Source organism: Castor canadensis, chromosome 7 (genome assembly GCF_047511655.1).
Source record: "Castor canadensis chromosome 7, mCasCan1.hap1v2, whole genome shotgun sequence".
Lineage (NCBI taxonomy): Eukaryota > Metazoa > Chordata > Mammalia > Rodentia > Castoridae > Castor > Castor canadensis.
In genome coordinates, this window is record NC_133392.1 from 64,652,597 (window position 1) to 64,665,699 (window position 13,103).

Here is a 13,103-nt window from a genome sequence, read left to right on the forward strand (position 1 = left end):
TGCTACTTATAAAAATATCATTGACTCATCTTTGGCATGTAGCTGCATCACAGGGGTTTGTCTCTGGCCCTCAGCCTGCTTCTATGCAGCAGATGCTGTCCTAGCCAACCAAGTCAGGAACACATTCATGAATGTTATATCTGTGTATAATATAAGCACCACAAAGGGAGTCCCCTTTCCTGCCACCTGATGCCCTACTTATAAGTTCACTTGCTGCCCAAACACACTTACCCTTTCCCAGGTGAGTGGCAAGAGAGTCCACAGCCACTCATAGAGCCATGGAAACTTTCTGGTAGACCCCAGCATGGTCTGTATGCTAGGGCACACATCAGTACCATTGGGCACCAGGGGATCATACCTCTCCTAAGGGCCTTCCACTGAGAGGAGCTGAAGAAAGAGTTCCTCCTCAGAACAGAGTTGGAGGAGTGGGAGACACTAAGAATGACTAGTGCCCCCTATCACACATAAATGAGGAAGAGCTCACTGCTGAAGCGGTCTACCAGGGAGCTTGTGGGATCTTTGAGAACTGACATCTAAGAAAGTGGCCTAGAGAAATAGCTGGGATGTGACCCAGGGTAGCCAACTGTCCTTCCCCAAAAGCCTGTGTCTTTGCTCCTCGTGTTTCACTAGTTCAGATCATTTTCCCAGGGACACACTTGAGTCTTCTAGAACATGTGGGTCTTTGTTCCATGGTCTTGAGGTGGCTTAGAGTTCTGCTGAAGCCCTAAGCAGCCATTGTTTTTGTGGTTTGATGGACTTGCTGTTTTCTCAGGGTGGTCCTTGAAGTGAAGGACTTTGAAAGCCAAAGGGAATTTCAGGGCACAGAATTGTGCCTGCTGGGAATTTTCAGTAGCTAGTTTCTTGAGACTATTCCTTATTTTTCATGGTCTCTTCTCTTAATAAGTTTATTTGGGTGGGTAGCTAGTACAGGGTGGAGAAAAGGAGGATGGGATGGGGGAAGAACTATCTGAGGAAGTGGGATAGTTTTCAGTTACCTCAGGCAAAAGTGGGAAAGGAAGGCAGCTCAGAGCAATTGATTTCTCTCCTTCCTTTTATCCAAATTTTCTTTATTTCCCCTACAAAAAGGGTAGGCAGCCAGATGACCACCTTGAGATATCATTCATTTAGTATGTTCAGTAATAATAATAGCTAACACTTATGCAGGGTTACAGTAATAATCTCTGTGCTTCATATTACCCTGCACCATTCTTAGGACTGTAAAAGGTTAAGCATGGGATTATCACATGCATATTATGGATGAGGATTTTTTAAGTCAAAATGGGGTCCGGGAGGTCCCCAGCATCATAACTATTTCAAAGTAATAATGTTTTTCTCTTTCATTCTCATTCTCTCAGTGTACAGTGGAGTTTTCCAGAAATTTCACAACTTGTGATATCATAACATATTGAGTACCAAAGTAGATAAGAGTACCTAGCTATCTTAAGCCAGACATTGAAGAGATTTGCAAAAATGTAAAACAATATCGCTTTTCTCACTGTTTGGATTACATTTTAGAGAAATGTGGGGTTTTATTTTAAAATGAAAGGAAATGTAGTTTTATTTATTTTTTAGCAGTACACACTTGCAGGTTCTCTGCCACTTTAGCCACATCCCCAGCCCTAGTTTGGTTCTTTGTCTTGTTTTGATTATTTATGTATTTATTTATTTTATTTTATTTTTTTGGTGGTACTGAGGTTTGATCTCAGGGCCTCACACTTGCCAGGCAGGTATTCTACCACTTGAACCACTCCACCAGCCCTTTGTTTGTTTTTTTTGGTGGTACTGGGATTTGAACTCGGGGCCTCACACTTGCAAGCACTGTACTACTTGAGCCAGACCCCCAGCCCTAGTTTGGTTTTTGGTTCTTGTTTTGATTTTTTTATTTGTTTTTGGTGGTGCTGGAGTTTGAACTCAGGGCCTGGCACTCACAAGCTCTTTACCTTTTGAGTCATGCCTCCAGAGACTTTTGCTTTAGTTTATTTTTCAGATTAGTTCTTACTCTTTTGCCTGGGGCTAGGCTCCTGCCTACACCTCTCTCGTAGCTGGAATTACAGGTGCACACCACCACACCAAACTTGTTTTTCTTTATTTTTCCCAATTTGTTTTGAGACAAGGTCTTGCTAACTTTTTTACCCTGGGTGGCCTCAAACTACAATTCTGTCATCTCTGCCTCCCACGTAGCTGGCATTACAGGTGTAGACCAATGTGCCCAGCCCGAACACTGAGTTTTTTTCCATAAAGTATGGTAATCCAGGATTCGTTTATTGTCACTTTAAAAATGAATTAATGTGGAAGCACAAAGCTCTGAGTTTAAACCCCAGTCACACCAAAAATAAATAAATAAATAAATAAATATTTTTATTCTTCAATAAAATCAGTAGGTATCGCCCTTAAAAACAAAAGCTCCTCAAAGTCGTAAATAATTTTTTTTTTAAATGTGAAGCGGTCCTGAGACCAAGGTGTTTAAGAACCACTAACATACAAACCCTTGCTATTCAAGTGTAGTTCACAGACGCCAAGAAGCATATTTATTTTGGTTTTACATAATAACCCCAAGACCACAGAATTGTGGGAGAGATGTCTCAAATTTACATAGCTTCAAAATTAATCTGGTAAAATTAAAATACTGGAAAATTTCCAGAATACTCATTTTTGCCAATGAGACATCTGCATCTTTTAGTAAATGGAGAGCATAAGATTTCAGGCAGGTCATAGGTTTATCAGTATTTAAACAACTAATGTGCCATTCATCTACTTGGTCACAGTGCTCACCCTAGAACCCAATAACAGAGTATAGACCAATTCACTGTTGCCATCTCCAAGCATGAGCTACATGGTCAAAGGCATCAGATTTCCTCTCCTCTTGAGCTGCCATAAATCCCTGGCCTGGCACTGTGTACTGATGTGGAGCTTTCAGCAGGGTTTGCTGAGCTAGACAGTTGTCTGCTGAAAAGTGTATAATCCTCAAAGATTATCTTCCCCTAAAAGCAGCTGGTGACCCTGAACTCCCATAATCTAGATGAATGGGAGTTGGAAGTGAGTAGTTTTCCAAAGTTTATACTTCGGTGTTTGAGGAAGTTCATATGGTTTGGTTTTTCATGTAGAAGATGGAAGTGTGCACCACCTTTGGAGGGGAGAGACCCTTATCCACACCTGAGAATATTATCCACTCTGTCCTCTTGATTATCATTCATTTAAGGGGAAGGAATTTTCATGTGTGAGTTAACTTTGCAGTCATTATGCTAGGAGATAAATTAATTTGGGAATCTGAGTCTACAAAAAGAAATCTTGACCTTGTCTAAATAGTTCCTTCCTTATCATAGCGGATCTGTCCACACAAAGGGTATACCACTCACCTCCCCCTCCTCCTCCCCTTTCTTGGGAGGCAGTCAACCATTTCAAAGTCTGGGATGGGGTTAGTTAACATGAGAATTGACAAGTAGGTCAGCCTAAACAGAGGTGAGGTACACTTGAGTTCCACTCAGTACAGCTTAGAAATGCTTATTTTGTAGACATCAAGGTATTCTTCCTTTTCCTTCAAGCAGATACCTTGATAATCTTTTGAATTAAATATGTGACCCCTCCACACTCAAATCTCACCTTCCCCAGCTTAAGTAGTCCCAGTGAAGGAAATGAGGAAGCCAGATTTTTCTACTATCAGGATAGTTGACATGGGTGAGGGGCTTATGGGCCACTCAGTTTTCGATTGCAAGGTTCCCTCTCATGAGTTAAGTGCTGTTTGCCAGCACCGCTGGCTCACATGCAAGTATAAGGGAATAATTTCACCAGCAATTAATTGTACTGCAGCTAGTGGGATTTATCCTCTACACATCACTTTGTTTTCCATCCGAAACAGCCAGGTTTTCCCAGGGGTAGTTGAGGTTTTCTGATTGAAAGTATCCTGTGTTAAGGAGAGATGTTAGCACACCATGGGAGTCTATTCACCAGGGGTATATTGTACTTGTTTCAGATGCTTCAGGATAATACACCGGCTTCCAAGATAAGTGCTTTTTATTTCCCTGCATCTTAGATCAATTATTTGGAATCTTTTTGGTAAGTTAAATTTAAGAGCTGTAACTTAAACCACCACATCACTATAATTACTTAATAAGTAAAATGTTCTTACCAAAAATTACTCTATCAATGCACTATATTGTAATTATGCTTTGAAGAACCTAGAAAAAGTAGGAAGAAACAAAAGGTGTCAAGAAGCTCCTTATTTAAAATCCCATGTCATAAAGGTCAGAGTAGTGAAGCACCAGCAGCTGCAGCTTCTTCAAGGGGCAGGTGCCTGCTGCATGTCTTCCATCAACCTAGTGCACAACAGGGCAGACAGACAGACACGTTCCTCCTAATCTCCTGAGATTAACACTTCACATATTATTTCACTTAGCCAATAAGGAATAAGAAATTCATCTGCAATCATCTTGATTATTCTGATGGATTCTATTTAAACCCCAAACTTCCTCCTTCAGGAGGTGACTTTGTGGACTTCCAAATGGGTGTTGGCAGATGGGTCATTTCCTGTCACTGGTTGTAAGTTCCTTGAGGATCTCAGGAATCCAGGAGGAAGAGAAACTCTGAAGGCAATGCAGGGTACCTTGGGGCAGTGGCCTTGTGTGATGTGCAGTGTTGGTGCATGTCATCCCTGAAAATCTGCCTGGTATGTTCTGGTTGGAGTTTGGCATTCCAGTTGTCTCTCCCAGCTCTCAGGAAAGTATCCCTTCCCACCATGTGTTGGCAGCCTTCCTGCCACCTCCAGCTTTTGCTTGCATAGTAGGAGTGTTTGCTGGGAAAGAGGCTCATTGGGGCTTGTCACTGTCCTTCCATAGCAGTATCACCCAGAGGCTGTCTGGGTGTCTGCATCCCAGGAGACAGCCACTTAACATGGCAGGAGTAGCAGTTGCTGAGAAGTTTGTGCCTAAATGTTCCCCACAACCCCAAGTTGCCTGCTAGCTTGAATGGCCTCACTGCCCACTTAGGCTCAGGCCCTAAGTATGTCTGTATTACCTCAGGGGGCAAAAGTCATGAAGATGTGGGTAAAATGGGAAGTGGTATTCCAGCTGCTTCCTTCTTGGAATAAACTAGGGGCTGTGGGAAGGGAAGACAGAACAAAGAACACATGCTTCTTGAGTAAGGTAGCCCCTTGTAGTAGGAAGTGTATGGTGGGGAGGGCATGTACCACCTTCTGAACCTTCTGGTTGTACAGAAATCTTTTTGTTCCCAACTGTGGGGTTCAGATGAGAACCAGTGAGGGCTTGGGGACTTCCACAGTCACTGCAGGGGACTTTGTACTGTGAGATCTCGTGGACAAAGGGGAATAGTTCTTTCCCATGGTTCTATGTTCTCTCCCCCAAGTAGTACAGAGCTGGGACCTCCAGCTGACTGAGTAAATTTCTCAGCATGTGCCAAGCACTTAGGAGGCAGGTGACGGATGTGCCAATTATCTGTGTTCTGAGGTCTGGGCTCCCTCCGGCAACTGAGAGAGCTCTTCCTGATGTTGACAGGACATGATACTGGCTGGCTTCAGCATAGCGGCCATCCATGTTAGCATTCCTGACACTGCTATTGAAAGCCTCAGCCTGTAGCCAAGCGACGCCAAGCCAGGGCTTTGACTGTAAAATGTGGTGCTTGTTTGCATTCAATCAAATACTTTGCACTTAAACATAAATTAAAGAGACAAATAAGTCAAAAAGCTTCAGCAAAATCTGATGTTAAATTTCCGCCTATTTATAATGGCAGATTAAAGCCATCAAGATACAAAGTGCTGTGATTATACCCCATAGGGTTCAGCTTGAATCTCTTGTTCTGTATTTCTGCATTATTTTCAGTGATTTTGAGAGGCAGGAAACATGGTTCAGAGGAAATGATTTCTCCTTGTAACAACAAAAGTAAAATTAAATTCTTGAGAATGCAGCCATTTTGGAAATGTAGATAAAAGAAGAAAAATGCTGAACATTTGGGTGGTTTACAAAGCAGCATGATTTTGTAATTGCTGCCACCTACTGCATGTGGTTGATGTTTGTTTAAATTCAGGAAGTTCACGAAGGTGACACTGTTGAAATAGATAATTAGAGCAAGGTAGACATCATTAGTTTGCAGCATTTCTTCTACCCCATAAGAGGCTCTTAAATTACCGAGACAGCCGCCAGCTTTCATTCATTACCTTTAAGTGGGTTTAAAGTTTCTCTCATTTCAAAGTTCTTTTGCCAAGGAACCTTTACAGTGATGCTGTAGAATGTATTCAAAAGTTTAACATGCTTGGGGAGCTTTGGAGTATACATGAAGTAGTTTATTTTAAGGAGTTTTCTTTTTTTTTTTTAATTTGTAAGAGCAACATTCTGGAGTTGGGTTATATAAATTAATTTCCATGAAAGAGGTGAAAATAGAGCTAGTGAAGCAGATGTGAGTTTCAGCAGCTGACTTGAAAGACATTCTTTTATTAGTCCTAAAACAGTTTCGGATCACCCGGCTAGTTAAACGTGACTCTGAATCACTTGAGGCCCTTCTCTTTTATTAAGACCCAGCTGTCAAAGGGTCATTAGGTCCTTCCTGTGGAAAACAACTTGCCCATTAATGTTTGGGGTGGTCCCCCGGCAGAATTTCTAAGTAAATGCCTGACATTGAGTTTTGAAAGAATTTGAAGCTGGTAGATTTAGATGTGAGACTTTCCAGAAGTAATGTCTTCAGTCTTTGTTAAATATGCCATGGTATATGTTTGCAATGCTGCCACCAGCTGTGTGAATTGACTTATAGTTCCACTATAAAAGATTCAGAAGCATAAACTTCCTGGAGATCAAGTCACTGTAACTGGGAAGAGACTGCACACATAAAAAGGTGCACTTCACTACTGTGATGTTTTTACCTTGCTGCTATTTATATTAGTTCTAGTGACTCCTGTTCCTAATTCTGGAAACACCCAAGTGAGTGGACTTTTGCTTTTTCTGCTGTAGGCTATTTGCTTTCTAGAAGAGAAGGCCAGGCAGGGTCTCCTGAAAAGCCACTCTCTGATCTGGGCCGGCTCTCCTACCTGGCCTATTGGAAGAGCGTCATCTTAGAATACCTCTACCATCACCATGAGAGACACATCAGCATCAAGGCAATTAGCAGAGCCACAGGCATGTGCCCACATGACATCGCTACCACTCTGCAGCACCTCCACATGATTGACAAGAGAGACGGCAGGTGAGTCCCCAGGCCTTGAGTGACACCACTGCCTTAGAAACAGCTCACACCACAGATGGTTCCTGGAGCTTAGGCACATGTATTCAAGTTAAAGATAAGGTCCATTTCCTATAAGGAAAACATGAACTGGTACTTTTTTGCTGGTTGTATTTCAATTTGCTGTACCCTTTCATTAACATGATTTCTGATCTTTTTTTTCTGGCCCAGGTAATGCTAGTGCTAGTTTGTGTCAGTATATAAAGGTGAAAAGAAATTTGATTACAGTTTGTTCTGCCTTATCACATTACAGGTTTGTCATCATTAGAAGGGAAAAGTTGATATTGGGCCACATGGAAAAGCTGAAAGCCTGTTCCCGAGCCAATGAACTTGATCCAGAGAGTCTGAGGTGGACCCCAATTTTAATTTCTAATGCTGCAGTTTCTGAAGAAGAGCGGGAAGCTGAAAAGGAGGTAATGATTGACTTCATCATCCTAAGTTGTGTGACTTGATTCTCACAGCTCTCTTAGGCTAAGAAAGTCATTAACATCATTGTCAAAGGCTTGGTTTTGTAGAGAGACCTTGTGAAATGATACGGCAGTAATTTATCCTAAATGAGTTTGTATGGTGAGACATGAAAATTTTATTGAATTGAGTATAAGAAATGAAACATTTTGTCGTTGATCACAAAGCAGCATTTTTCACTATTGACAGTATGTAATCAGATCAGATTTGGTGCTGAGCTCCAAGTCTGCAGTGTCAATCGATTCTTTGTGTTTATGAACTTACTTAAAGCGCTCCATGCCAGTGAGCATATAATGTTGTGATAAAGGACTCAAATCAATTCGCTGCATCATTAATACTGCTAAATATCCCATGAAACCCAATCTTCTTTAATTTTTACCCTAACTGATGCAAAAGGGTCCTGAGTTGATGCAATTGGAATTTGCTTTGCTGACTGTCTTGATCAGAAAAGAACCCACTTAGAGACCCTTTGCCATTGATCCTTAGAGGCTCTGACTGTGGAACTGCCCTCTCACCACCTGCCATTTTTACACCCTGCCTCCCCTCCCCCCACCCAGGCTGAGCGGCTAATGGAACAAGCTAGCTGCTGGGAAAAAGAAGAGCAAGAAATCCTGTCATCTAGAGCTAACAGTAGGCAATCACCTGCAAAAGTACAATCAAAAAATAAATATTTGCCTTCCCCGGAGAACCGGCCAGTAGCAGGGGAACGAGGGCAGCTGATGGAGCTAGCTAAGGAAAGCAGTGAAGAAGAGGAAGAAGAAGAAGAGGAGGAAGAAGAGGAGGAGGAGGAGGAGGAGGAGGAGGAAGAAGATGATGAGGAAGAAGAAAATATTCCAAGCTCTCCCCCACGATTGACTAAACCACAATCAGTTGCCATAAAGAGAAAGGTAGGTTATCTGTTTAGATTTTATCTGAGGTGCTTTCAATCAGATCTTATTTGTCATTACCAGTGTTCCATCTCTTAGTATGCATTTCACTGTCTGAATTTCAGATGCAGTTTTTAAGTGTGCAGTACCACTGATCAAATATCATAATCGTTTAGTCATGATTGTGTTTACTGGTGCTGACAGCAGGCAGGAAACCAAGGACAGGCCAGCTTCCTAGTCTGGTAGTCACTGCCACCTGCTGGTCTACAGACGAGTGAATGCAGTTATGGGAGTTGAAAGGGACACCCCAGAGAGCATAAAAACCACCCTCCAAGGCCTAGGGAGACCAGGAGACTTACCCAAGGTCCCATGACTCATTAGAGTCAGGACCAGAGCCAGATGAGCCCCCACAACTCCAAGCCAAGTACTGCTGCTGTTTGTTTCTCCTGTTCTTGACAGAATTGTTGGGGGTATTTTGGACTCTTGATTATTTGGTGCTATTTTGGATTTGTGGCCAATTACACATTACTAAAATTCCTCATATCTTAGTATCCTGGTGGTTACTCTAAATCATACCATCTCATCTTCAGTGGTATAGAAAATGAACAGTCGATTTTTTTCTTTGGGTAATTGCTCTCCTAGATCTGATATCTTTATCCCACGGTATCTATCTGTGACACACAGAGGGAATGGATAGTGTTAGAATAGCCAAGACAAATAGAGATAACAGTTTACAAGTTACAACTCTGCCCCAAGGCAATCCTTGTGTGGTGTCTATCAAGCAACTTATCATTCTAATTCCCAATTCAGTGTTCTTTCATCTAAGGCTGGTAATCAGTGAGAAGGCAGCTGTGGGGAGGTAGCAGAAAGGAGCATCCCATGAAGTGGACTTCAGGCTTCTGAGTAATTTTTTTAATTTCTTATGAGTAAAATACATTCATCTGTTAGTATAAAGTGAGAGAAACTTGGTTTAAAAACATGAAAAGCCAGAATCATCCTAGGTGTAATATGGACTGCTGCCATATAAATGAATTCAACCTAAAGAAAACCAGTTCTATGTATTGGTTCCCTCATGTTTGGGAAAATACTGATAACCTAGGGGAGGGCAAACAGACTAGGGATATTAATAACCACAAATGTTAAATTATAAACGTGGGTAAGTTACAGAACATTATTAACAAGCCTATATGTGTTCTTCAGAAACATTGAGAGGGCTGAGCATGTGGCTCAGTGGTTGAGAGTTTGCCTTAGTATGCACAAGGCCCTGGGTTCAATCTCCGGTACCACAAAAAAAAAAAAAAAAAAATCAGAGCATCAAAAATACAATACATCTTGGATATAGTTTACTTGGAAATTGGCCTCCCTTTTTTTTTTTTCCCCTACCCTGTGGATAGAATCCAGAGCCTTGTGCATAGTAGGCAGACACTCCAACACTAAGTTATATCCCCAGCCCTGGGCTTTCATTCAGATACATTAAATCTTTATTTACAATGTTTTTCCAAAATTTAGGGACTTTTTTAGACAGCTTTACATTTTAGCAATAAATGTACCTACTCTTTTATTTGAATTTTATATAGCTCAATACTTTCTTTACTTGTTAAAAATATTTAATCATTGCAATTATGGAGAATTGCTTGTATTAACCTTTAGTGCAAATACAAAAAGGGTATTTTTATCTTATATAGAGAGATCTTACATGTCTTTTAACTTTTTGGGGTACTTTCCATTTTAAAATGTTTTTACATAATCATCAATTGCTCACATCCCATCAACCACCAATATAGTAACTCTATTGACTTTTTAAGCAGCAGGGTAATATTTTCTTCAAGCACCCTTTCCTTTCCTTTCTTCCCTTTCATAGTTCCTGAAGTCCTGTGAGATGGGACAAGTAGGCTGGTCTTGTATACCAGCATATTTCCCGTAGTGCTTTGCATGTAGAAGATGTCTCTTAAATAGTCATCAAGTATTAAATGAGTGACCTGATGGCTAGTCAGCATTTATAGAAACACTAGGGTCTTTGATGACCTTAAAATGACTATTATGTACACAGTATTGAAGCCAACAAGTGCCTCTTAGAAAATGTATACTAGAAAAGTGATAGCTTAGCTTTTATAATATACAGTCACATTGCTAGGATGTTCCATCTTGAAGCATCTGCTTGAGTAAACAATTGTTTTATTTGGAAAATGCTTGTGTAGTTGGAGCCCAAGAGGGATGTTAAACATCAAATGGAAGGTTAAGTATAAAGACATTACAGAAGTCTTTACGTGTAAGATTCTCAGGCACGAGTTTAGAACATGTTTGCTGCATATCGACTCACCCATTTAATTTCTCATGAGCACTATGTATTATGTTTGGAATTAATTTCAGAGGCCTTTTGTGCTAAAGAAGAAAAGGGGTCGTAAACGCAGGAGGATCAACAGCAGTGTAACAACAGAGACCATTTCTGAGACGACAGAAGTACTGAATGAGCCCTTTGACAACTCAGATGAAGAGAGACCAATGCCACAGCTGGAGCCTACCTGTGAGATTGAACTGGAGGAAGATATCAGGAAGCCAGTCCTGAGAAAAACATTCCAACATCAGCCTGGAAAGAAAAGACAAACAGAGGAAGAGGAAGGAAAAGACAATCATTGCTTTAAGAACACTGACCCTTGTAGAAGTAAGTAGAGGGTTATAAAAATCTTATCCCTGTGATTATCTGTATACAACCTGCTCTTGGAATTATACCCAATAGCATCTGTATGGTTGTGCCAAAGCACATGAAATACATATTCATCTGTCCATTCTCATTTGTAGATGGTTCTAGCCTTCTTCCTGGAATGGGATTTTATGTTAAAGACTTCTAAGATCAGAACATTCCTCTAGGTGGGGTCATTTTACTTTATAGAAATTGACATATCCTCAAAAATGGAATTCTGTCAGTAAGAAACACATTGTGTTTTTTTGATTCTACTATGTACTTTTCACATTTACTACTTTGGAAATCAGGGTATATATTATCAGTATGAGCATTGAATTTGGTAGTTCTTTTTTCCTGAAAAACAAATAATAAACTGAGGTGTACCTTAATAATCACTAGTGTCTGAGGATCCACTGTGATCAAGCATCACACCATTAATCAGGAGATTGTCCTTCCTTTTAAGTTGACAGGGACACTGTCTTCCCCATCCTCTTAAAAAGTACTAAACACCAATAAATTATCTTTGATACCCTGTATAAAAGCACCGATTCCTTGCCTCTTAGCTTGATCACTTGTGCTCCCAGCTGAATCGTGAGATTTATGGGACAATCTTATCTCCACAGCTGAAATGACTGTATCCAAAACTTACTCTAGTGTGGAGAATGGGCCATCCCATTTCCCTGGGAGCCACAGGTTTCACTGTAGCATTTGAAAAACCAGTTTTAACAACATAAATCAGCATCTTTGTGACTTTCTTACTTAACAGGAACACTATTACTATATAACTATTTGCTGAAGGAATGATATCTTGCCCTAATTAAAAAAAAAAAAAAAAACTAAGGCTGATTCTTTCAATTTTTTTAAATAAACACACATACAAACAGCAACAACAAACCACAGTGAAAGATTTTCTGTATGTGGAAATGGAACCATATTTCTACTACTAGGCTATCTTCTCAAGAAACTATAGATGAATTATCACTGCCTTTCTTCTCCACTTTGGACTATTTACCTTTAGAAATTCTTTGTGGTCATATCATACCTGACTCCTTTCAGGATCTTCACCTTTCTTAAAAATAATTATCAGAAAATTCATCTTCTAGCCAGGCACTGGTGGCTCACACCTGTAATCCTAGCTACTCAGAAGGCAGAGCTCAGGAGGATCACAGTTCAAAGCCATCCCAGACATATAGTTTGTGAGACCCTATCTCAAAAAAAAATCACAAAAAAAGGCTGGTGGAGTGCTCAAGTGGTAGCGCCACCTGCCTTGCAAGTGTGAGGCCCTGAGTTCAAACCCTAGTGCCATCAAAAAAAAAAAAAAAAATCTTCTGATTTGGGGAAGTATTCCTACAGAATTGCTAGAACCAGTATCATACAGAATAAGAATATGGATTATGGGACCATTATCATGGCTGTTACCTGCCGATATGAATAGAAGGGAAACAGTTTGAACACCCTGAGATGAGTGTTAATTCAGGCCCAATGCTTGGCACCTCTTAAGGATTACTAAACATCACATAAGTGTTCTTTTCAGCTAATCAGTTTGAGTGAATGCTCACAGGTAAGTTTATGTGTAACCCTTTTATTATGTAAATAAGCTAAAATTTACCTTGCTATGCACTGATTAGATTACAAACCACTCCTTTCTTGAAAAAAAAAATGATATGGCCTAAACAACTGTTATTTTTTATTTTTGTTCTCCAAAATAGTGTTTCTAATAAGGCTATTGCTCTTTATAAAGTTTTTCCTTTAAATGGACCCCTAAGTCTATGAGGTTAGTGTGGTCTTTCATCTTCTAAAGATGCTAAGGGTGTTTTATATGTATGTATGTATTCATATATTTATTTGCTTATATTCATATAAACATT

The 13,103-nt window shown here is 40.3% G+C and overlaps 1 protein-coding gene across 8 annotated transcripts in view; it reads left to right on the forward strand.

Annotated features, from left to right (window-relative positions):
* The window catches only part of Kat6b (lysine acetyltransferase 6B), a 180,306-nt gene that overhangs the window by 162,513 nt on the left and 4,690 nt on the right, over positions 1 to 13,103 (forward strand). For all 8 annotated transcript variants that reach the window (XM_074079216.1, XM_020175024.2, XM_074079217.1 and 5 more), the window contains 4 exons: positions 6,954 to 7,185; positions 7,475 to 7,634; positions 8,244 to 8,573; positions 10,923 to 11,214. In XM_074079216.1, coding sequence (XP_073935317.1) covers positions 6,954 to 7,185; positions 7,475 to 7,634; positions 8,244 to 8,573; positions 10,923 to 11,214 — 1,014 coding nt within the window. The remainder of the gene's footprint in view (positions 1 to 6,953; positions 7,186 to 7,474; positions 7,635 to 8,243; positions 8,574 to 10,922; positions 11,215 to 13,103) is intronic.